This window comes from Erpetoichthys calabaricus, chromosome 16 (assembly GCF_900747795.2).
Source record: "Erpetoichthys calabaricus chromosome 16, fErpCal1.3, whole genome shotgun sequence".
Taxonomy (NCBI): Eukaryota; Metazoa; Chordata; class Cladistia; order Polypteriformes; family Polypteridae; genus Erpetoichthys; species Erpetoichthys calabaricus.
In genome coordinates this window covers 72,790,497-72,817,311 of record NC_041409.2, presented here as the reverse complement: position 1 = coordinate 72,817,311, position 26,815 = coordinate 72,790,497, and the positions used below count along the sequence as shown (strand labels likewise).

The following is a 26,815-nucleotide window of genomic DNA, read 5'->3' as shown; positions in this document are numbered from 1 at the left end:
CTCAATATTCTCTGCCCTAGTTTGAAGTCTTCCCCACTTGTAGATGATCTTCCAGACAGTGGAATGGTTGATTTCCAGTTGTTTGAAGATAATTTTTAATTCCTTCCCAGACTCGGAGGTATCTATAACCTTCTTTCTGAAGGCCTCAGAGAGCTTTTCAAACTAGGCATGGTGATAACGCAAACCAAACTAAATGTCTGAACTTTAAATAAGACAAGTTTCTCCAATATCATCTGTAATGATGTTGTAATCATTTGCAACTGATCTGATGCACCTGATTCTAAATGTAGCTATTTGAGGTAATGATAAATGTAGGGGTGCACTTGTTTTTTTTCTGCATGCATAATTTGCATTTATGTTAGTTTAAATTATACAATGGACTACAAAATGTAAATTGACATGATGTGTGTTATTTTATATCACTTTAATCTACAGTTAATGGTTAAATGAAAATTAAATCTTGACATGTAAGAAAAACTAAAACTTACTTACTTTTTCACATAACTATATGCACCTAACATCTATTCGGAGTATTCAGGTTTTTTTTTTTTAAAAAGACATTGGATTTGTTGCTTGAAAGGGTGCCCTTTACTGACTCTGTGGTCATACTGGGAGACTTTGATGCTTACATAAGAGTGACAGAAATACCTGGAGGTGTGTGACTGGGAGGAAAGTCTTGCCTGATTTCTATGCTCATCATGGTTTGTCCATAGTCAACCCATGTTCAAACGCAAGGACACATGTAAGCGTACTTGGTACCAGTGTAAATCAGGCCAAAACGCAGTGCCTGCCTTTATAGTTTTGTCATCTGACCTCTTGCAATACATTTTGGACACTCTGGCAAAAAGAAGTCTTCATTGCTTGGTGGTGAGCTTGGTGTAAAAGCACTTCATTCTTATATTCCATGTCCACCTTGCATGTCCACCTTGCATTGACTTCTCTTCTTCCTGTCAGCGAGACCTTGCTCTAAGTCACCTGTTAACTTAAAAGATCCCTTGTAGCAAATTGGCCTTGCATTAGACTTGCCCCAGGATGTCAAACTTCAACATATGTCTGCTATAAGGATTCCAAATTAGAATTCTCCTCAATGACTCCTAGTTATGCTGTAGATCTAAGCCTTCCTTCTAAGTCTTCTCCTGGGCTCTCCTCCCATAATGGAAATTGAGTCTTCTAATCCAAATTAGTCCTGGAGGGCTATAATGGTTGCAGCTATTTGTTCCAAACCAACTTCTGAATGAGAAGCCAGTTACTTCTTTTAAGGTATGAGCTACAAACAGCATTTCATTTGGAGGATATCCATCCAGCCATTATCCAACCCGCTATATCCTAACTACAGGGTCACGGGGGTCTGCTGGAGCCAATCCCAGCCAACACAGGGCGCAAGGCAGGAAACAAACCCCGGGCAGGGCGCCAGCCCACCACAGGAGGATATCCTTACAAAAGAAAAAAAATATGATAAAAGAATGACCATACATTAAGGCATTGGAGAATTAAAACATTAAGATGTTTTATTGACAAGGATTGGTTTCTAATTAAGCAGTTGGATTGGAACAAACACCTGTAGCCCTTCAAGACTGACTTTGCTGACCACCTGCTCTAACCCACTCTATTTTCTACAACATGGAACATAATGTAAGAGAGCACATAATATGAAAGGAGAACCTTTGATGATCTTTTCTAGTCTAACTTACAACTGCTTGTGCTATTTCTATGTAAATTCTGCATCATAAAAAACATACTGCTATTTTAAAAAAGTAAAAGTAATATCTTTAATATTTTATCCCCACAACCATTAGTCGGGAGAAGCTCTGGATCTGCATGGAATATTGCGGTGGTGGATCTCTACAGGACATATACCATGGTAAAATGTCATCTCATTTTTATAATTTGTAATCACTCTCAACCACTTGCACTATGCTTTAAGTAATTCTGAGAAAATGTGGTTCATTTCAATGCTAATTAATATTTACATGGATATTCTTTTTTCTACATAGTATGTATATGTAGCTGCATACTTAATCATGTTATGCTGTAAAGTATTCTCCCAAAAAACAAATTCTTCAAACCTCATGTCCTTACTTGTTTTTATTAAAGTGATGTTCAGAAACTCTCCACCTGTGAATAAAAGGGTTAAAATTGTGCAGTAGTCTACATACTTGTTCTGTATTTTAAGTTAGAAACTTTTGTTTATGAAGTGTCATATTACACTAGCATTAAAATATACTTTACTTTTTTTCATTTTTAATTTGTTTTTAGTGACTGGTCCACTTGCTGAGCATCAAATTGCTTATGTCTCCAGGGAAACATTGCAGGTGAGCTAAAATTGTTTGGTAGTAGTGATCTAGTGAAGTTTTACAAAGCTCAGATATTGGGTCATACAGATTAATTAAATATTGATAAATTTTACCATATGAATATTTTCGTTCAAATATGTAGATTAAAAATGGTCTTTGTTTTAGACATTGAGTTTTGCCTTCATAGCTATTTGTAAAATGTTAAATTTATGACATCTAGTAAAATCTGAAGAAGCAATAGCTCTCTAACTCATACCATGTAAAGAGTAAGAAGATCTTGACTTTTGGTTAAGTCTTTTTGCATAATTTTATATTTATTAAAAAATTTTATTTTAATATTAATGAAAAAAATGAAACATCACCTAGTGTAGTTTTGTTGTGATAGACACGTTCATATTTTGTATATAGATTATAAATTGTCTTAAAAATATTGACATCCCCTTCAGTTACCTAATTTTTAGTAGAGAATACTGTAGGGCAGACTGACATTATCCATTCTTTTTTACGGCTAGATCGCAAGTCCTGTCTTAAAAACCAGGGCCAGACACTCATAATGACAGCTAAAATGATCAGATTGAATGATAAAGGCCCCTCTATAGAATGCGGGCTCTGTACTTTATCAGATAAGATGATCTATCACATACCAAGTAACCCTCAGGGATAGCTCTAAGAGATATAAGATGGAAACCCGAATTTGAACAAATGGCTATAATTCAAGGACTGACAACGCTGAGGGACAGAAGCTTTAAAAACACTTGTAAGATCCTAACTCATTGCCTCCTCCATCAGGCTTACTGCTTGACCTAACCATAACATCTGCTGTATAGCAGAGACCCTAGTACTTATAGGGTGACTAAACTGAAGTTGGAGCAATCCCTTCTAATCCAAAAGAGTACTGGGGCTGGTCTGGAAAAAATGGAATGCCATCTGTTAACAGGACTTGAATGGGGGGTGGCATTAGTCAAAATATGGCTAAGATAGCAAGTGCCCGAAGAGAGGAAGACCGTAAATGAGAGGCCATGCGTTTGTCATGCTGAAAACAGTAATTGACTGATCACCAGTTGCTTAGAAGATGTAAATTTGCTAGCAAGTAAGGAAACTGCGTGTGTAAAAACCTCTAAGAGGAACTGCAACCAGAAGATACGATCATGGCGTAGAAGGAGATAAGCTTCTGAAATAAAAGAAAGAAATCATGCTGAAGATTCTTTCATATGTCTGGGGAAACCAACCAAGAAATAGAATAAAGTATTGCTTGCACAAGAACCATAAGTACACCCACTTTGATACCAAGAACTATTAATTATAATTTAAAAGACAGGACAAAGCCAGCGGATGTATTATGGTATTGGTGTCACTGTAATTGAAAGGTTATCCTTGTGAAGGATATTGCCTGGCTATTATGAGTTTCTCATCCTAATTCTAGTAAGAAAGTGAACGTCTTTCACACGCAGGCACTCACACGCACACAGCACAGAGACTAGCTGTAAACAAAAAAAAACACTACAGTGTAAACATGAGATGCTTAATAATTAGCTAAAGAACTGGATGGACTTGCCCATCTTGAACATATAAAGTGAAAGACTAGAATTCAAACGTTATGTGCCTTTTTCTATAAGATGGAAACAGATCTAAGTCAAGAGATAGAATTCATCTATGGAAAAGAAAAAGTTCAACTGAACCTTTGTAATTTTATGCTTTGTGTTGCATTTTCATTGTCATGAGAATTTTGTTGAAGCCATGTGCATCTGGTTGATATGATGTAATTTTCAATTCTTATATATTTTTCTTGGTTTCTTCTTGTTAAGCCAGCTCATTGTTGTTTTGGGTGGCTCCACAATGTTCTTACACAATATTTGAAATACAGTTCTAGTTCTTTAAAATACCCTCCTGAGCTTCCTTTACATGAGTGCAGTATGCTGTTACCTACCTTTGTCAAGTAACTCCATGTAGTGAAAAGCTGAAAGTACTAACCAACTTATTTTTATATATATATATATATATATATATATATATATATATATATATATATATATATATAGCCCATATAGGAAATAAAATACTTCCTCTTCTTTTTAAAATATTCTGCTGGCTGTTTTTTGCCAGTTAATATCACAGGACTACTTGTTAGTTTTGTGGCCATTACTGCAATTATTTTAGCTAAACTCTGAAGCAGATGGTGTTTTCAGAATACTACACCTGCCCTAATGTAATGATTAGCAGCCTTTCGCATTAATTAAAAACATAAATACTGGCACTCAGTATTTTATTTGGTGTTCATGCATAAGTATGTGGGACAAAAAAGGAAAGGTAGTCAATTTAACAGAGTATGGCTGCTGTATGTATTGTAGCAGGAAGGCTGTCAAAATGCTGCCTTGTTTTCATATACTGCCTTGATAATAGACCAAACCAGCTTTTGTTTCTAGAAATGCACTTCTTAAATGTGGAGCCATAAAGAGGCAAGTGTGTTTATTTAGAAATCATGTGGCACACCTCAGTCTTGGGCCACTCAGCAGATTTTGTCTTGTGCCAAGGCAAGTTTGTATGCCCAAGATAATTTTGTGATTAAACTTAGCCAAATCAAAGAGTGTGTATACTTACCGCTGCAAATATTTATTGCTTTGTTTGTTAGTGGTATCCCTTGACTTATTTAATGTGTAACAGTATCGCATTTGGGTTTTCTATTTTAACTAAAAATATTCAGTCTTTAAATAGCACACGCTAAGTTTGATTTAGCAATGAAAGTGGCCTACACTTTTTAAGTCACAATACTTATTAAAACTAAAGCAATTTTAATTAGTAATCCTTGTGAGTGGAACCAAAAAAATGCTACCTGCCTGTATTTGTATGGAAATTTAAAATAATGCTTAAAACTTTAAATCCACTACATGTTCTAATATTTTTTAAATTTATTTTGAAATTCTGGAATTTGATTTGTTGAGTTTTTATTTCTTTGTCATTTTCATATTGGGAATCTATTTTTTGTTTCAGGGTCTTGGGTATCTGCATAGCAAGGGTAAAATGCACCGCGACATCAAGGTAACTCCTTAATAATATAACATTGAATTTTATGTAAGTGTTTTAGGTGTTGTACCAAAAGATTTTCAAATGAATTTTTCAACAGACTCTGTAGAGGTGATCAGTGTTGCACAAAAATATTTTTGTAGGTGTGTCCAGAATCACAAATCACAATAAACTAATACTTTTTGATTGTTTTGGTTCCTCCCCTCCCATGCATACTTTTCATTCATAGTTACCAAATATTAAGATGTAATTAAATGGAAAAAAATATCTAAACCAACAAAAAGTAGCATCCGACTAGGTTCAGTATTGCTGTACTAGACTGCTGTCACTGTCCTGCTCCACTGACAGACTGAGGAGATTGTGCCTCCCCCACACTATGCGACTCTTCAGTTCCACTGGTGGTGGTGGTGGTGTAGACGGTAACATTATACAAAGTTACTGTCTGTTATACCTGCCTCGCTCTCTCCACCTTGCACTTTTTAACTTGCACTGTGTTTTTATCAGTCTTTAATTAATATAGTTTTTATCAGTATGCTGCTGCTGGAGTATGTGAATTTCCCTTTGGGATTAATAAAGTATCTATCTATCTAGTTAGTTAGTTAGTTAGTTAGTTTCAGGTAGTTTTACCTTTATATTTTCAAAGGCGCCATGCTGACAAAGCAGACAGTCACTATAATTAGGCGAAAAAACTGTTTTTGGCTAAGGTAGGATTAATTATAAATATATAGGACACAGAAGGCACTCTTAAGTCCCTGTCTTGCACCCCAAAACACGAGGCGGAGTCTCACTACTTTAGCAAAACCAGCTTTATTCCGCTTGAAACAGGAACAGCATGGTTATTTATTGTAGTGGGATCTACCATTCACACAGACACGGCAATCAGGCAGGGTCGTGGTCAAGTTAGTGGCCAAGTAATACTTCCCCTGCATTTACAATGTTCCTTGCATCACCCATCGACGGCAGGTGCTCATAGCGTGACCGCAGTCTTTTCGGATTTGTTTTAACTGTGAATTGCTCCAGCGCTGGGAGCCCGCGGTTGCCCCAGCAACCGATAGGCTGTCTTCCATAGACACGTCGATCGCACTTTGGAACGCTCTTCAGCGTGTCGTCCCGTATGGGGGAGCCCCAAAGAGTTTAGAAACCTTAACACTATAAGAAGTATTCAACCTCTTAGTCATTTTCATATTTTATTGTTATACAACATTCAACCACATCAAATTTAATTTGACGATTTCAACAGTGATCAACAGAGAGAGACACATTAATGTTAGAGTGAAAACAGATCTCTGGAAGTTGAGCTAGAGAAATTACAAATATAAAACACAAAATGTCAGATTCTGTAAGTATTTAGCTCCTTTAATATGACACACCTAAACGATCAGTGGTGCAGCCAATTGGTTTTAGAAGTCATAAAATTAGTTCAATTGAAATCACCTGTCTGTAGTCCAGGGGTGTCTGTTGACCGTAGTATAAATGCCCTGTATCTGAAAGAGCCAACTTGTGGTGAGACAGTATCATGGCCTGATATACTCTATGAAGACAAAAGAATGCTCCAGGCAACTTAGTGAAAAGATAACTGAAAGGCACACGTTAGAGGATGGATACAAGAAATTATCCAAGTTCCTGAATATCCCTTGGTATATGTTTAAATCAGTCATTAAGGAGTGGAAAAAGCACAGCATAGCTGTAAATCTGCTTAGACCAGTCTGCCCTCAAAAACTGAGTGATGGTACAAAAACAGTAATGAAGGAGACCAAGAGACCTATGATAACTTTGAAGGAGTTACAAGCTCACTGACTACAATTGAATAGACTGTGAATACAAGAACAGTTACTTGGGTTCTTTGTCAGTCGCAGCTTTATGGGAGAGTGACAAAGGGAAAGTTTCTATCATTTAACAAGACCAGTATTGAACTTTATGGCCATAAGACTAAATATCATGTTTGGCATAACCGAACACTGCACATTATCAAAAATATACCATCCTTACCATAAAGTGTGATGGTGGTTTAGTCAGACCCTGGAAGGCTTATGGGAGTAGAAGGGAAAAAAACTGCAGTAAAATACAGGGAAATCCTGGAGGAAAACTTGACTCGGACTACAAGAAACCTTAAGAGAAGTCTTGCTGGAAAACAAATTGTCAACCCCAGGCATAGAGTCAAAGAAACAAACAATTGGCTCCAAAACAACAATGTTAATGTTCTAGAGTGGCTGAGTCAAAGTCCAGATCTCAATCCAATTGTGAATTTGAGATTGGACTTGAAAAAGGCCATTCACTCACATTCCCCATGACACATGACAGAGCTTGAGCAGGTTTACAAATAAGAATGGAGAAAAATGACAGTGTCCAGATGTGCAAAGCTGACAGAGACCTGTTCAGATAGACTCATGGTTGTCATGGCTGCCATCTACTAAATACTGACTTGAAGAGGGTGAATTGTGTTTTATATTTTAATAATTTTAGCCAACTTTGCAGATATCTGTTTTCATTTTGACATGAAAGAGATCCTTATCCACTGAGATTCAATATTATATAACAAAAAATGTGATAACTTCCAAGGGGTTGAATACTTTTTTTTTTTTTTTTATAGGCACTGAGTAATATTTTACTTGTAGACTTTCCTTGTATAATTGGGTGGTAATAGTTAAATATTATTATTTGAGCTATAAAACTAAAGAGAAAATATATTACCAAACAAAATCATTAGTTTCCAAAATGTTGAAATTAGTGCAAATAACAACTTTTGAGTAAGTTTAAAAATATAAATATAAAAGTTTAATTTGATTAAAATATTATCACATAATTTACATTTGAGGAACAGTTAAGGGTAATGTTTGTATAGATTATTCCTCTTGCTTGAGAAATATCAACAATATGCATTTTTCCTTATTTTTTTTTTTTTCTTTTAAATAGGGCTGGATGGTATGACCAAAATTCTATATCATGATATTTTTCAAAATTATACCTGTTTCACGGTATTCAACGGTATTTTTTTCCCCATGCATGAGTGGATGTTAACCACATTTTCCACTGCAATTACTGCAGTAGACTGGCAAAGAATAACCTATTCCACTGTCATGAGCATTGTACATTGTACAACAAACCATTTTAATGTGCACACAAGTATTAATACAGGTTTACATGGCCCCATAAAGTGATAGTTTTCAAGGGGGTGGTACTAATGAAGAGAAGGAATCACATTGCATGACAGTTGCAGTCAAAATATAGAACTTTTTTATTGAACAAATTTTGCAAACAACTTAAAACTATAATTTTGACAACCTATTTTCAACCATCCAAAGAGGCATTTAGACTTAGTAAAATATTCAGAGGTGCTTGTCAAAAGTTGTATTGCACTGAACATGTCTTAGAAAAGGAATAAATAGTAAACATTTTTTGTAAACCAACTACACTTTCTGTTAATGTTAATAATCTCTGTCCACTGACACGTTAGCTATATGGATTGTAATGGTGTTGGTTATCTCGATCCACCACTTGCTTTTTTTGTCGTAGGCAGTCCTCTAGCAAATGCGTCTACAAATGACGTCTGACTCGAGTGACCTCTAGCTTTTTCAGTTTTACCTGAGGACGTGGAAGGTGCCAATCTTAGTTCCATACATTCATGGTACTCCAAAGCATGTTTGTGGCTAAGGTGGTGCAGCAAATTGCTCGTGTTACCGCCTCCAGTGACAAGTTTAGCTCAACAGCATTTGCATTAAATAGTTGTTTGGTCCACATCCAACCTTTTAAAACCAAAATCTCCAGACAACAGACATGGCTTCTTTTTTTGGCAAAAGTTCTTCTGTGTCATTATGTTCAACTTTATCGTCTGCTACAGCTTCAGTTTTGGAATGTTCTCTGTCAATTTTCACTGCTCAATACCTCCACTAACGCATGTACTCCGTTGCATGCGTGTTTAGCGGTGTAGCAGTGAAAAAAGTTCCCCCTTAAACAGTTTCCCGCTGCGCCACGTTCCGAACGTTGTTTAGGCTATTTAAACCGGTATTGCGGTATAAGAAAAATCCATATCATAACAAAAATAAAAAACGGTTTTCAGTATGAATCGGTATACCTCCCAGCACTACTTTTAAAGTAAATGTTTGTCACTATTAAAATATCAGTACCAGAAATAGAAAAAAAAACTTTTTGTCTGTAATGAAATGAAATTAGTAAGTCTTCACTATGCTGTGAAAATACCTCAGCCGTAAGCTGTAATTTAATGTGTGTTCCTTACACCATAGAATTTTCCCATACTCTATAAAATAAAGTGTATTGTTGTTGTTCCATAACACACTACAAGTTTTTTTCATTTATTTAAATTTTAAAAAGTCTCACAGTCAAAAGGTCAAAATATTTACATTTGTCACAAAGTAGAAAAATGCAGTTTACCCCTTCATCTTAAATAATTACAGAATATGGATATTTGAATATAGTTTGATTTGTGAATATAATATGATTTGATGAAAAATTAATGAGTGCTTTGTTCTTTTTCTTCTGTTTTAGGGTGCAAATATACTCTTATCAGACAATGGGGATGTAAAGTTAGGTGAGAGGCTGTTATTTTTAAGTTCACAGGCTGCATGTAGTCCTAAACAGAGATTAAAATTAACTATTTGATTCTGTATTTCAGCTGACTTTGGAGTGGCTGCCAAAATTACAGCAACCATTGCAAAGAGGAAGTCATTTATTGGAACACCTTACTGGTATCTGATGTTATTTTGTACATTTGTACACTTGGAATGTTTTTATACTTCACATAATACATCCCACAGTATAGGATTTTTACAAATGTTTATACATACATTCAGTTTCTGACCATTTCTATTCTTACCCAAGTTTATGGAGAACTGAAGCCTATTGTGCCTGATGATAGGAATTATATTTATTTCATTTTGTTATTTCATTTTTTGCAATAAGAATGCCACCAACTTGTGCTGTATTTACAGAATAGTTCATGGCTGGAAAGTAAAATGTGGGCATGTTTTTGAAACATTTAAAATGTCAAGATTATTGAATTCCATTGAAGATGCAGAATTATTAGTGTTATCAAAATACCAAAATGTTAGTGTTCTGTAGCATTTTACTATATAAATACAGAACTGTTTGAACCATTTAAAACTTTGTATTTTTATACTGCAGGATGGCTCCTGAGGTAGCTGCTGTTGAAAAGAATGGTGGCTATAATCAGTTATGTGATATCTGGGCAGTGGGCATTACAGCTATTGAGCTAGCAGAGCTACAGCCACCCATGTTTGAACTTCACCCAATGAGGTAAATGTTTTGCAATCTTATTCTTTTTCCATACAATGAATTACACAAATGTTTATAAAAAAAATAATAATTTTCATTGATATATTTTTAAGTTGTAAAAATATGTGATATACTAAATTAATCAGAAAATACATATAATTTTGAATGTAGCTTTTCTGAAGATTAAGATGTTTTATCCTATTGACTTAAATATGCAGAAAACTAAATATACTACAGTGTGATGAATTTTAATTATGACTTAAATAATGTGCTACAAATGATAATTATTTTTTCATGAGGTTCAAGCAACCCAAGAACTACTGAACTCTGTATGACCAAACACAAGCAACAAGCAACATTATAATATTTGTGCATCATTACAGGCTTTTCTATACAGTATTTTGTTTCTATACATTGTGCCCATGAGATGTCATATAAGTTATTATCAAGAATAGACTGGTGAATTTTAGGTGTTGATCAAACTATAGATAGGATTATGATGCATTTGTTGTACTTTAAAAGTGTTTATTTATGTGGACTTGGGTTTGTAAGTGTTCCCCACAAAAGACTCGCCATTTTAAAAGTTAATTACACCCAGTGTTGCTGTTATTAGATTTGGACCCTATGATTTAAAAATTGGTTCAGGAGAATTCTGAAAATTAGTCATTTTATAATGCACTTCTTTGCCATAGTTGTCTAGCACTTCCTAGTATGAATATACAGTCATTAATGTGGCAACAGTTACCTGCAACACATTTATATATTTACAACTAAATACATTCTCAAGTGAAGTGTTGTGATGAATGCTCTAGTTTAATCAAATGTAATTATAAATCCATTGTTAACGTTGCCTTTTGGTAATATGTTCCATGTCTGCCCTTGTCAATTACTTAATATAAATTTAGAGAATTTTTTCAGGGGAAGAATTTATATCTGCTGAAGTTCCACAGGAAGATGTTTAGTAATGTATGCCACTACAGTTTGCAGGCTTTTGCAGGGAGACGGACTTTGTGTTGCTTTTCAAAAGTTGCCAGAATTTCAAATGGTGTGTCAATCTTTGAACAAGAGCTAGTGCTTGCTTTTTTTCTATTCATTTTATTTTCACATTGTTGCTGAGAACTGGTTAAGAAATTGATAGTGTAATCTTGAGGATCGGCACCTCAGAAAGGACACATTGGGAATTAAAGTGTTTTTAGCATCTAAAGTTTTGTTTGTGGCTTTTGAGAATAAGAAAAAAAAAATAAAACAGCAAATGCTTCATCTTTCTTTTATCAGATCATTTTGCAGTCCCTGTTAATTTTGCTTAATGAAAGAAAATGTAAGTTATTTTTTGCTCACATCCACCTTGTGATGTGAATAAGATTACAGTACATTTTGCAGCAGCAAAAGAATGCCTCAAAGAAAAATGCTATACAGAAACAAGCAGCAACTACCATGAATATGATTAAATGTTTATTAAAGTAAATGTATGGTAAATGCATTTTCACACTTTCCTAACACTTGCAAATGTTTATTTTTTCAGAGCTTTATTTCTAATGTCTAAAAACAGCTTTCAGCCACCCAAACTGAAAGATAAAACAAAATGGTAAGTGTAATGTTCTTATTGCATCTAGCTGAACAATTTATCTTTTTTCCACCTGCTTGCCAAACCATCTCTCTGTCTTTCTGCAAAGTATGACTTGACAGCCACTCAGACTGGTTATTGACTATGCTCACATTCCACTATTGGTGATTTGAAAAATAAAAAAGCTGCATGCTATATGGCAGTTTGTCCATTTGTCCGTTGGTGGTGTGATGTAAGGTGGACTTAAGAGGATGGGTAATTGCCTATAGGATGTGACAACTCAGTCCAAATTGTTTGTATACTTAACAGTGAAAAAAAGACATAGAGTGGAAAATTGCAGAATGTTGTTGATTGTTTCTGCAGCATGCAGTCCTGGCTGACTTTCAGTAATGTCTGAAAAAAACACCATAGTATGAGCTGTTTGACAATTCTTAAAACTGAGAAAATTTCAGAAAGTAGCAATACTGTAGCTAGATATGTTAAAGATAGCAGTGGGCAGTCTTGAAGCCACATGCTGATACAATATGTTCTTGCATAATGTTTTAAAATAAATTATATTAACAAAGTATTATACGTCCCTGCTGTCAGAAGAATAGCTTGTCTGGGTAAGATTCTAGACTCAGGGGATTGCTACATGTGGAACATGAAAGTATATCTACTTTCTATATACAATATTTAAAGGGAATGCCACAGTTTTTACTTTTTTTTCTTTCTTTTTTGTTGTGATGTCCATTTGCATTATAAAAATAAATAAACAAAAAAATAAATAAAAAAACAAACAAATCCTATATCATTTGTCTGCTTTAATCATTTCTAACCTTTAATAATTATGACAGAAGAACATTTTCTACAGCTGTTGTTTAAAAAAATATCACTGCATACTTGACAAATATATTTATCAGTTTTTTAAATATTTTATAGGTCAAGTCTGTTCCACAATTTTGTGAAGGTTTCTTTGACAAAAAATCCAAAGAAAAGACCAAATGCCGAAAAGTTGCTAACGGTAAGCATTAAAACAATTTGACAAGGACAGTCCATTCACCCTAACAAAGTTTGTCAGCCCTGTTCACTTCAATCGTCTAAATTACTATGAAATTGAGATTGGAAGGTCCCCAAATTCCTAATCTTTACTATACCACTTGTTACATTATTTTATGTGTCTGTGGTTCTGTCTATGAAGAAAATTTTTGTCTGTTCAGAATTTACTGTTAGCAAGTTAAACTGTGTCTTTCTGTTTTTGTTGAATGTAAGAGCTGCAGTCCACCATACTGATGCACCCATACATCTGAACACTTCAATCATTTCACCTCTCCTTCAGTCTTTCTTTATAGCTTAAACAGTACCTCACAGTCTTGGAATCAGTATATTTATGCTTCTTCAAACGTTGTTTAGGTCTGCTATGTCTTTTTTCGTAATATGAAGACAAAAACTGCACGCAGTATTCCAGGATAACATTCATTAATGTGTACACAACATATTCATCCTGTAAGCCTTCTTAATTGCTTCTGTACATTCTCTTGGTAAAGACAATGAAGATTCCAGTACACCTGGGTCCATTTCATAATGTGTATGTTCCGTGGTCAAACCTACTGTTGTGTGTTCAAATATATTATTTTTGCTTCCTACATGCAATACATTTAATTTATTTATTGTATAACAAACTTCATCTGACACAGGCTCAGCCATCAGAAACTTTAAGAATCAAAATAAATAATGTCATATGCATCTCTCTGATCATATGCTTTTGTTACTTCCTCATAGAATTTTAGTATATTAGTGAAACTCCATCTAAACCCATGTTGACTGTTCACTAATCCACGTATTGTTGGCATAAAATGTTAAATTCTTTACTTAATTACTTCTGTTAAATTACCTGTGATACATTTTTAGTGTTTCCAATATAACAACATTTGCCACCTACTAGTAGGAATTTCTCTAGTGTGCAGTGATGATTGAAAAATACATGTCAGTAGTTTTACGTATCTACACAATAAAACCTCCTCAAGCGCTCTAACATAAATGTTATCTGATCCCAAGGACTTGTTTAATTTTTAATCTAAGGAATACTTTTCTGTTTGTAATTTTCTGTATCTAAAGTACTTCTTTATTAATCCCTGTAACTGCTGCAGGGTTACTGACTAATTCACACTTTAAAATTTCAATATCTCATACTGCCAATTAGCATTACTAATGTTCTTTTAAAACATTTCTCTCATTTCTTCATAAGCCCTACAGTTAGTTTTAGAGTTATGTGTACAGATGTTGTGTTTTTCACATCTTCCTTTTTACCTCCTTACTTGTTTTCTGTAGAGTTCTCTTAAATTTCTTTTTGCTTCTAAATTTATAAATTAATTAGTCTTGTACTATAGGTAAACAAATTGCTCCACTGCACCTTGTCTGTGTTCACACTTAAAAGTTATTTAATTTTTTTTTTATCTACTTAGTTGCATCTGCTAAAATTTGCCCTACAAAAATTAAGTTTTATAGTTTTAGACTTTGAATAGGCCCTCTGCCAAAAGACAAAATTATGGTCACTACCCCCTGAATTATATCCTGATTATTACAGAAAAATATTGTAACTTTAGTCAGTCTTTTTTCACATTGGTGATTTAACTTACTGCATTCTATTGCATCTATGAAATCTTGTTCTGGTGCCTCACTATTTGTAATTTGAGTCCCCCATTACTATAATATCCACCTCTATAGTTATTTTTTTTTTTATATAATAGAAGAGGTGCACATTGAAACTATTATCTACATTTGGAGGTCTATAACACACTCCCGATATCAGGATTCCATCCCTGATGTTTTCTAGTTGAATTCAGGTATACTCACTAAAATGTCAGTTATCATGCATTTAAAGTATACATGTATTCACCTGTTCTTTTAGATAAATGGTACCTCTCTCACCTTTTACCTATTACTTATCTTTAATAACCATGTTATACTCGCCCCATATCTCAGATTTAGATTAGGTTTCTGTTGCTGTTATAATATCATAACCATTTGCAGCTGCACAGCCCCAACGCTTTAATATTAATAATACTAGCATTAAGGCAAACCTTTTTAATGACAATCATTTTGTTTTCCATTATTATCTGTGAATGGACAATGTCAAAGTTACCTTTTATATCTAGTCTAGACAGTCCTTGACTACCCTACTTATGCACCCCCATAATATATTTGGTACCCCTCTAATTCAAATGTAACAAGAATCGAGTCACACATTAAACCTCAGTTTTAGCTGCATTGATAAGTGGCACAGGCAAAACTACAGAGAAGACCGCCTTGTCAGTTCTGCTTTTTAGCTTTAGAAGACCGCCTTGTCAGTTCTGCTTTTTAGCTTAGCACCTAATTTCTTAGATTTGGATTGCAGAACTGCCAACCTGATCTTAACATATGTCATTTGTTATAACACCAACAATGACTATTGGATCAAATCCTGCTCTTCCCAGACGCCTAGTCACCCATCTAGGGAGGTCTTCCACTTGGTATCAGGAAGGCATTGTGAGTCCAAAACTGCAGCACTGAATACAGATTTTATCTGTAATTTGATTGCAGATAGTAGAGTTCACTGCGGTGGGTTGGCATCCTGCCCAGGATTGGTTCCTGCCTTGTGCCCTGTGTTTGGATGGGATTGGCTCCAGCAGACCCCCGTGACCCTGTGTTCGGATTCATCGGGTTGGAAAATGGATGGATGGATAGTAGAGTTCAGAATGTGTGGTTATTTCTTTATTTTGTTAAAAGAGTTTTTATCTGCAGGCAGAATTGGTCAGGCATGGAGATATTCCAAGGGTGGCTTACCAGCAGGAAATAGTTATAGTGCTTATACTGGTGTTTGAATTTTTCTTATTGACCTACAATTTTACTTTGCAAATGAACAGCACGGATTTGTAACACAGCCTGGACTGAACAGAATGCTTGCTGTAGAGCTACTGGATAAAATGAGCAATCCAGAGAGACATGTGCATTATGAGGCAGATGATGATGACCCGGAGGTATTTAATTGTCTGATTTTTCTCATAACTACTATTTATGGTTGCATGTGTTTTTTGATATTTCCTCCATTTCTGTTTTGATAATATATAAATAAGAGAAATAGCTGTGTTAGAGAATAATTTTTCATGAATAATCTGTCTAATAGCTTATTTCAAACCAAATACCTTCATGTAATATATACAGGTATGTTTTACTATGTGTTAATGTACGTTAAAATATATGGTATAATTGTTTATTATTGCCTTATTTCTGTAGACTTGCAAGTTCTCTGAACCTGTACTCATTGATTGATTGATTGATTGATTGATTGATTGATAGATACAGTTAGGTCCAATAATATTTGGACAGAGACAACTTTTTTCTAATTTTGGTTATGTATATTACCACAATGAATTTTAAATGAAACAACTCAGATGCAGTTGAAATGCAGACTTTCAGCTTTAATTCAGTGGGGTGAACAAAACGATTGCATAAAAATTTGAGGCAATTAAAGCATTTTTTAACACAATCCCTTCATTTCAGGAGCTCAAAAGTAATTGGACAAATTAAATAACTGGAAATAAAATGTTCATTTCTAATACTTGGTTGAAAACCCTTTGCTGGCAATGACAGCCTGAAGTCTTGAACTCATGGACATCACCACATGCTGGGTTTCCTCCTTTTTAATGCTCTGCCAGGCCTTTACTGCAGCGGCTTTCGGTTGCTGTTTGTTTGTGGGCCTTTCTGTCCGAAGTTTAGTCTTCAACAAGCTGAAAGTCTGCACTTCAACTGCATCTGAGTTGACTCATTTAAAATTCATTGTGGTAATGTACAGAACCAAAATTAGAAAAAAGTTGTCTCTGTCCAAATATTTATGGACCTAACTGTAGATAGATAGATAGATACTTATCTATTGTATTATGTACAGGTGCTGTTATCATTGAGGTATTATGTACACCTGTATTATCTACAGGTGCTCTGAACCTGTACTCATTGAAGAGTGCCGCACACAAATGAATTGCATTGAATAAAATATAAATGCTATGACTGATGTATCCTAATCATACATGGATATTAGGGAGTAATAGAAATACTTGAACTAGACTACTTTCTGCATGGGTTTAAACAAAAATTTAAATAACTTTCCTGAAACAGCAGTTTAATTCTTCACTCTTACATCCGACAGCCTAAATCTATTTTTCTATCCATCTGGTGAAGTTTGTATAGACATAGGCATTACAGCAGTTACTCATGTAGTTTGGGGATTGAGATGAGTTTCTTCAAGCTTGCCTACAATGTCAAAAATTTCTTCCTCAGAGTTGTACTTAGTATTAAAGTGTGTATTTTTGGCAATTTTGTTAAAGAATGACAGTATTTAATCATTCCTAGGGGCAAAGCACAGTGCACAGGTGATTACTTTTTCTGCCTCATAGCTGATCACAACACTGTATATCTGGAGTTTGCATGCTGTATCTCTCTGGGTTGTTTCAAGGTGTGACCCTCAAGATGTGCTGATTAGGTTAATTGAATACCTTTAATCTGGCTCGTGTTGGACTTCTCCAGGTTTAATTCCTTACTTAAAACCTACTTCTGCTCCCAATGACACTAAAGTTCATTGCTTTATATTGTTTGTGTCTTTAGCCACTTCCAATTGTCCGTCATACTATTCGTTCAACAAATAAGAACTCCAGAGCTGAAAGGACTCTGTCAGAAATTAACTGTAAGTTTAATATTTACTATATTTCTTCATGCATCTTATGCTATAGCATCTTTTCTATAGAAGACCGATAACAAACATTAAAAACCTTCAAATAATATATGCGATAATTATGGCAACATATGGAAGGTGCTGGTGTTAAATTGTTATTAACACGTTCACTCTTGACTTTTTTTTTATTTTCCTACTGTATTTCAATTCATTCACTGTATTAGAGCTGTGACACTGTGTTCAGTGATACTGCGTTCAGTATGTTAAGCCCACTGACTTCTCATTGTTGTCTAATTTATTTCTCTTCTGTTTCTGTTTATTTTACTATATTTAAAGTGATGCATTTTGGGTGGCATGAATGTCTTTATGAGACAGTTCTCAAAGATTTAATTGCACTTAGTTGTAATGTTGATGCTGCTTTGATAAGAAAGAAAAAGAGAGAAAGAAAGAAAGAGAAAAAGAAAGAAAGAAAAACTAATGTCAATAGTCTTCACAAAATGTATACTGTATAATCTTATTTAAAGCTGCTGGTGTTTGAAAATTTTTAAGGATTTATATATATTAAGTCCTTGTGTTATGCAATATACAGGTGTGGACAAAAGTAGGTTTACAGTTGTTCGTATGGAAAAAGACATGCAGATTATGATTATTGTAATAGCTTTATTAACTCAAAAGAATGGCACAGTGCACTCATAAGTGCTGAAATTGACGACCTTCATTATTTACACATTGTTTTAGTCTACTTGCTATTCTCAAGCACACTTGAATAGTAATAATAATAAGAAGATAAATAAATAATAATTAATAAATAAATAGTAATACATGAATAAACTGCATTTCATGCACACTCGGCTGTAAACCCACTTTTGCCCATTCCTGTATATATATAGTACTACTGACTGTTCCATTTTTATGTCCTCATGCTAGCACCTATTGGCTTATAATGTTTTGTGAGTCTTAAGTGTATTCATCACCTTCAAGTCAATTCTTGATTGCTCTATACAATATATAGTAGTAATATAGTTAATATTATGTGTACTGTATGACTTAGTATAAAAGAAAATCTGAATAAACTAAAGTTAAACTTTTGTACCAGTAATGTTAACTGTAATCTTGCAAGTTAAGCCTGTAGTTGTCTATTAAAATAAAAATTATTGGGAAGGTTAACGACTGTTGAAACTAAGGAATGTTTAAATGTATGTCTTTTTATCCCTGTGTCATGCTCCTCTGCCAACCTCAGATGGCAGCAGCTGAAAGTCTCAGTATAGTGAGTGACTTTTGACAGGAAGGGGAAACAATACACGTTGCTTTGTTCACTGCATGTCTAATGCTTATGTCTGTAAGGGATGGCTGTTTTTTTCTGTCTGTGTCATTATCTGAGATCTGTTTTAGTACTCAAGCTTAAAAGTCTCAGTGCTAGGTCTGTTAAAAAGTGTCGTTATAGTACAATTAACCTTGGATTATGAGCTACTTTTTTAAGGTTCAATAGCTGAATTCCAAAAAAATGAAATTTGTTGCAACTTGTGAGTGATGACAAACATTGACTCTCATTTTTTATTATCTGTGTTATAAAAAAAATGCATATACACAAGTACACAATAATATTTGTGGAAGGAGACTCAACAGGTTGAATGGTCTTAGGAATGCGAAGAGCAGCTTACTGTCTGCAGTAAATTCTTTACCCCATTCATTAAAATACCAGACACAACCCACTCCACCCCACTAGTGCTTTACCTGTCGCACTGCTGTCATAATTGTTTTCTTCTCAGATGTTTGAATTAAGGTTGTTATCAAAAACATCAGTCTATATCATTGTTTGCTACAGACAGCCACATTTCTGTAAAATGCTTTATGCAGATGTCTCAGTAATAGCATTAAAATGGAGACAATCCTCTCAAGATTATTTTTTACGAATTTTTCACATTAGCCAAGATTATAGGGTGAAGTGGAAAGGTGTGGAAGGCTTGTTTTTTCCATAGTTGCATTTGAACACCACAAAATTTTTTCCATATATTTGGTTTATGTAAACTGTTTTTAAGAAGCACACAAGGTCTTGCGTTATATTAGTAAAATACACCTTGACTAATCACAAAGTTTTTGTAACAGTTGAGTACAATATTATATTATATGAATGTTGTTTTTATTTGTGTTTTGTTTTTGACCAACCAAAGTATTATTTAGAAACCTCATAGCAGCCGTCTTGAATTGTAGTGAGAGTGACATGGTTTGGAGAGTCACTGCGGCATCTGAATGCAAATGACTTTGTTTCATTCTAAAAAAATTGAATTTGGTTTAGTATCAGAGATATCTGAAAAATAATTTGAGGCCATACATTCACAAGCCAGAGCTGAAGCTAAAGTCAGTTGGATCAGCTAGTATGATACTGGTCAAAAAGATACACATGTCTGTTTTAGAAAAGATGAATAAAAATACTGTTTTGCCATGCCTTGGTCAAGTCAAGACATGATCTCCATTAAGATGTTGTGCCAGAAGCAGGAACAAGTATTTCTTGCTTGAAAACTCACATTGAGTCAAAGCACTTTTCTAAGCATGATTGGGCCAAAATGCTAAATGACAGACAGAAATAAACACTTTAGCATGCAGTAACATTGCAGCTCTGGATGTTCTTTAAAACTGTATTACAAGCTAAACTTTAAACTAATTCAGGATTTAAACAAGCGTCATTAAACATCCAACAGTTTCCAGAAATACTTTGCTGTGGCTGTTCATGCTCATGCTTTAGTAGTCTAATGGACTTTGAAAAGCTGTAGCATTCATTTCAAGGGTTTAGAGGTTTTCTGAAACTCGTAATACTGTATATAATGAAAATAACCTTATACTTGCTTTCATGCATAGTGGTTCTTGTGTTACTCTTCTGCCTGAGGAATTAGACAGCTTTTCATTAGTGTGTGAACTATGAATTTTTATTCTGAAATATAGCAGAAGAAATTGTAAGGTTCTTTCTTGATCAGTTGAAATTGGTCCAAACAATCTTTACTTTCTCAGTTGTGCAGAATAAAATATTCAAGCACATTTATCAAACTATCCAATCCAATAGAATTTTGGCAGCAAGAGCTAAAGTGGATTGGTCATACAAGGCACTCAACACATTTGGAGTTTCTGAAGTAGTTTTGTATGGAATAATTGCAAAGATTTTTTTCAAAAAGATTAATCATTTGTTTCTTGGCAAGTTTCTTCTCCCCAAAATATGTGCCATCCCTTATTAAATTAAAAATAAAGAATAAACCAATTGTTACCATTTCTTTTTATTTGGCATTCGTCTGTTCTAAAGTCATAATTTATATATATTAATTTTTTGGTGAAAACTATAATATTTTCATAATAATCATCCGTTTGTAAGTAAGTAGTCAATACTATATAGTCCTATAAACTTTGCTCAGTTTATTAAAAATGTATTTTTTGTTGTTTTCCTTTTTCCTTCTGTGAGGCAATTTAAAATTTCTTGCAACTTTCTCCTTAAAATTTGAAATTCAATGTGGATTAACTAATCTTTGCTGCCATCTAGTGCTCAATGAATGCTTTCAATCATGAGCACCATTTCAAATTTTGATTACTGATGTTTGTTTTCCTAACAGTTGACAAGATGCAGTTTGAACCTCCACTCCGAAAAGAAACTGCAGCACATGCTGAAATGGTACAGTATGAGTGCTGATGTCCACTTCATGATCTACTTCACCTGCAACTGTTTAGAGATATACTGTACATCTTGTTTAATTATAATATAGAGTGGCTATTAGTTTGTCTCATACAAATGAGGACTTGTTGAGCATAAAATTGTCTGGTTATTGATTTAAATTTTCAAAACAATATTTGCAATGTTTGTCTATAATTTTTCTTACTTTGCAAATTTTATAAAGAAATAGTCATAACTGATGCTTTTCCTTACTTTTTTGAAGTGACAGTAATTTTCAGTACATGATGTAAATGTTCTAATTTGACAAAACATTTTCTCATTCCGATGTCTGATAATTGAAAAAAATTAGATATGTATCAATTTTGTTTTCAAAGGATGTGACTAAAGACAGCGACTTCTCCTCCCAGTGGAGCCCATTTTCTGAAGGAGGAATCATAAAGAAGTAAGTTGTTTGCTAGGAAGACGAGTATTTCATTTAAAAATCTAAAGTTTGCTTTTTGGATGTTGTTCTCTTGCAATCATCAAACTGTGACTTTTTACAGGAAAAGCAGATTAAAAGGAAAATAATGGCTAAATACAACTGCTACTGCAATAGTGTTTTAGATAAATCCTTGATGCTACATTTTGACTTTCTAACACTATGTCATTGACAAAGAAATGAACTTATCCCTAAATATTTAAACTAATGAATTAACGGAAGAGATGAAATACTGTGGCATATCAGCAACACAGTCAGTAATAACATTAAAGTTATTCTGTGCAAATATTTTAATGTAAACATAGCTTATGTTGGCATATAAAGATACTTCCATTCCAATAGAAATGTTTAAGAATCATGATCTTGATAAAAGTATTAAATGTTATAGAGTGGGGGTATTCAACTCTGGTTCTTGAGGTCCACAGTGGGTGCAGGTTTTTATTCCAATCAGTTTTATAATTACAAGTTGGGCCTAGCAGATAATAAAACTTGGTGTTCAATAGCTGGTTAAGAAAACATGCAACAATTAAAACCTTAATGCAGCATTTTAAAGCTAAAATAGGCAATTGAGGGTCCAAAAAAAAACCCATATTGCTTTAGTAGTAAGTAAATGGGTTCCAGTTATGAAACTGGATAAAGCAAAAACCTGCAGCAACTGCTGACCTTCAAGACCTCCGTTAAGTACCCATAGTGTAGAGTATTTAATGTAGTCATATTTTGTGTTCCAGTTTGCATGCTAGGCAGTTAACAGTAATTGCTCCTGCATGGCAATCCTTATTTTTATTTTTTGCATCGGATCAATTCATGAAACTTTTATTTTACATAATGGTATACCCAAGGTTGCTTTTAAGCTTCCATATACAGAATATATAGTTAATATAGGAAATTAAGTAAAATAATAAATAGTATATTTCTTTAGTTGTGTATGTTTGTTTATGTCTTCAAAATCAACTTCTGCAGAATCATTTTCTAACCACGGGGGCTGCTGGAGCCTATATCAGGTAGCACAGGGCGCAAGGCAAGAACAAACCTTGGATAGGGATTCAGTCCATCTCAGGGCAAACACACCAACCTCACACTAGGGCCAGTTTAGTATTGCTAATCCACATAACCTGTCTTTGGACTATGGGAGGAAAATGGATCATGTGGAGGAAACCCACACAGACACATGGAGAACATGCAAACTCCATGTAGGGAGGACCCAGGACGCGAACTTTGGTTTCCTTTCTATAAAGCAGCAGCGCTATCACTGCAACACCGTGCTGCCCTTTCTGCAAAATCTTGGTACATATTTCTACTAACAATTTAAGTGTTTAGCTTACATTTTTCTTATTTTTAGCACTGTTAAGACAAGTTGTGTCCTTATCACTCAGTCTGTTTTTATCACAAATGGTTTGACTAACATGGATGCTAACTGATTTATTTTCCCACTGCTGCTGACTACCCCTTCCACTTTGTATTTCCTCCTGTTTAACCCTTACCTCTTAAATTAGACTAACATGTTTTATATATATATATATTTTTTTCACTGTTTAATACAGTTTTTTTTAATTTGCTTATGATTAGATTGTTATTCAGTGGGTCTCCCTTTACCCTAGAAAACTCCCCATGTGCTTTCCTGCATTCCACATTAAGCACTTATAAGAAATACGATCTATTCTGTACTCGTGTAGCAGTCAGAGACCATTATCAGCCTGTCTTAATCAAGTTGGAACCAGTAACAGAGCAGTATGAGGATGGTAGGCTTTTTCTCAAGCCAAGCTTTACTGATGCCATCAATGTCTAATCAGCTGTAGAGTGGGGGTGGGGGGGGGGGGTCTTAAGTGAGTGTGCAAGGCCACACTTTGTCCACAGAGTAACAGTGAATACCTGGTCAGATAGAGAGCATTTTGGCTGGTAAGTTTTGTGTCTTGGTCATTGTTTTGAATATTTTGTATCTTATGTAGATTTGCTATAGGTTGGGTTTCTTAGCAACCAACAAATATTCACTTTGAAGTCTCTTTTTCTCTTCCCCAATTTCTAAGGAGCCTTCTCAAAAGCATAGAGGAGGAATTATTTCAACGGTAACTCAATTGGCTTGTTTTGCTTTTTCACATTTCCACATTTCACTATAGTTGTCTGATAATGTTCGTGATGGTGGTGGTGTTAGTTTTAGTATTTTTTTAGTGTTTGTAGCTTGCTCCTTCCACCCCTTGAGGTAAAAACTAAACAGACCATTAATACTATCCATACCTAAGACACTGATGCATTAGTTAAGTTGTAGACTGCAAGTTTTGCTTTACACTTAATTTATAACTACTTAGAGATTTCAGAAATTGTTTGTATATTGGGCAAATAAAGTTGACTGTTTAAAACAATTGCAGCAAACTAATACAAACGTTGTAGTTCAGCCATTACAGTACGGTTCAGATATTATTTTATATTTTTTACAGAATGTTTTCAGAAAATGCAGTCAACCGTCTGTGTTTCACAGTATTTCAGCACATTCAAGGTCACAGTACTATACTACAGTGTCTGAAAACAATTTAAGTGGTTCAAAGAAATTATCTCAATTTCTGTGTTTTGTACTTAATAGTTGGCAGCATTTGCTTCAATATATTTAAATTTAATCAAATGCTGTACTAAAAACTAGTTATGTTTTTCTCAATTTGCGTCATTTACTTCATTTCCACAGGTGATAGTAAAACAAAAACCTGGGGCGGAAGTGCAAGCTATATTTTAAGGATCATCCAATAAGCATGCAAGCGTCAAGTTGTGACACACAATGCACTTTTTGATTGGTGATCATATATGTTGTCATGTTTTCTGAAGTTAACTGGTGGAGTGGTTAAGACACTGTCAGCTAAATGTGCAAATTATTAGAATACCATGATGTGTGAGTTCACATGGGTCTGTGCAAGTGAATCACAGCACGCATTACTAAATATTTTAATTACTCATTCTTATCTGTTGTCTGGAGTACATTAAGTGAATAAGTAAGTCACAGAAAAAGTAAAGCATAGCTACTCACTCCCCATATTTGTACCTGCACGAAAAAGACAATACAAACACTTCTCACTACATCTTTTTTTTTTTTTCTTCCTAGGTTCTGAAACAGACATTGACAATAGCTGATTATCTTTCACCTTGCCAGTAGACATTTGTTTTGACCCGGAAATTGAAACAAGACATTAAAAACTAAAATTCTACCTCACACCATGGGTGGTTTGTTGCTGCGACATGAAATGTTTGGTAGGGCCACACGCTCCAAGGAGAATGATGCTGTCAGAAGTGGTAGAGCTAACCTGAAAAGTCATTCTGTGTGTGTGTGTTTCTGTGTGCTTGTATCTTACATAGCCTATGAAAGTCCCACAAGTCACTTCACCAGTCACTGTCATTGTCTTTCTCTGACAATCAAGTGTGATCTTTCTCCAAATAAGAATAGTATCTATTACTTACACCCACAGCTATTCAAATTTGATTCCTAATTTGTCAGTTGTATTTGGCCTTTACTGTGTGAAAGGGCATCAACTTTGCATCAGGAATAACTGCTCATTAGCTGGTATGTCTGCTCCTATTTATGATGCATGGTGCAGCTCCACACAGTGTGCCAAGTGCCTGATACAACAGCAAAGCAGTTACTTTTTGAAGTGCATAGCCTATATCAGTTATATGCAGGGAATGGAAAACATTGCAAGGTGGCATATTGTGTATTGAACAATCCTCAAGTGAATGCAACTCAACTGCAGTGTTTTCACAAACAAAACAGACATGATAATGTGTGCAAATACAAGAAAAAACAGTTGATTTGTTTGCATTTGTGTACATCTGCCATCAAACCATTTATGTGATTTCATTGTGTGTGTATATAAGTCAATACATGGGCCAGCATTTCAATATAACAATACTGAAATCATATTTTTTTTCTCCTAAAAGACACCTGATTTACTGTCAGGCACCATGTTCCATTGGTCCTATCATTTTTCACAAAAAGCCCACCAGTTATTCTATCATTTGCATTCTTTGTCAAGTCTGCCATGTCTGTCACAACTTTGAAAGTGACTCACAATCCACTATGTACCACTTCACATGTTCTCCCATCCCCATGTCATATTTATACTGGTTGTGTACCTTTTATTCCACGGTTTATGAATAAATATGCAATGCAAGAATATAGTATTTTTTTTTTACCTGACTGAAATAACTGGAGTGCCAACAGTTTTCAGATTTATTTTTTTCTTCATACACGTAATGAAAAGATGTATGCGATTATAAGTGTGGCATTTTTGTGGATTATTTTATAATTGTCTGCAAGATAAGACAATTCTGGGAAACAATGTTAAGTCATGTCGAACAGGAGAGGATTTGTTGAGGTGAAAAAGATATGCAAATGCAGCCAAGTGCAAACCAGAGGAGATAAGCCACAATTCATTCGATGTTCAATGCTGTTACTTGTGATGGTAATAGTATGGGAGGTATGTTTAAAGTTTTGTGAATATACGAAGGGTTGTTGCTTTATGAGGGTGCCCCCTCATAATGTATAGTGAAACATTACTATGTCCTGTAATTAACTCTTGCAATTTTTGCCTGATTGGCCTTTTGGAAACTCCCATGAGGTGCCCTGTTTTTTTGGCCTTTATTCCATGGAACATACTTCTATGGTAATGTTCAGCCAAGGCTGACCTGGTGCTGCGCAGGTTGCCATGTCCACTGATTCTGAGCTTAGGCAATACACAGCCTCACATAAATTCCACCGTACAACATCATTTACCTCTGTGCTGGTAAAAGCATTGATATCTCCAAGCCTATCTAAAATCACTTTGCATCTACTGTAAGTAATATAAAATTCCATTAACAATCTCCTTGTTTCTTGAACACCACTTTCCAT

General features: G+C 34.6%; 1 protein-coding gene across 5 annotated transcripts in view; it reads left to right on the top strand.

Annotated features, from left to right (window-relative positions):
• Positions 1-26,815, top strand: part of map4k5 (mitogen-activated protein kinase kinase kinase kinase 5) — a 158,335-nt gene that overhangs the window by 79,499 nt on the left and 52,021 nt on the right. For 4 of the 5 annotated variants that reach the window (XM_051919940.1, XM_051919942.1, XM_028822350.2 and 1 more), the window contains 13 exons: positions 1,797-1,861; positions 2,257-2,312; positions 5,283-5,330; positions 9,819-9,861; positions 9,946-10,018; positions 10,455-10,586; positions 12,088-12,150; positions 13,051-13,132; positions 16,014-16,127; positions 17,749-17,827; positions 21,412-21,470; positions 21,845-21,912; positions 23,973-24,011. In XM_051919940.1, the coding sequence (XP_051775900.1) occupies positions 1,797-1,861; positions 2,257-2,312; positions 5,283-5,330; positions 9,819-9,861; positions 9,946-10,018; positions 10,455-10,586; positions 12,088-12,150; positions 13,051-13,132; positions 16,014-16,127; positions 17,749-17,827; positions 21,412-21,470; positions 21,845-21,912; positions 23,973-24,011 (921 nt within the window). The remainder of the gene's footprint in view (positions 1-1,796; positions 1,862-2,256; positions 2,313-5,282; positions 5,331-9,818; positions 9,862-9,945; positions 10,019-10,454; positions 10,587-12,087; positions 12,151-13,050; positions 13,133-16,013; positions 16,128-17,748; positions 17,828-21,411; positions 21,471-21,844; positions 21,913-23,972; positions 24,012-26,815) is intronic. The other variant, XM_051919941.1, reaches the window with a different exon arrangement.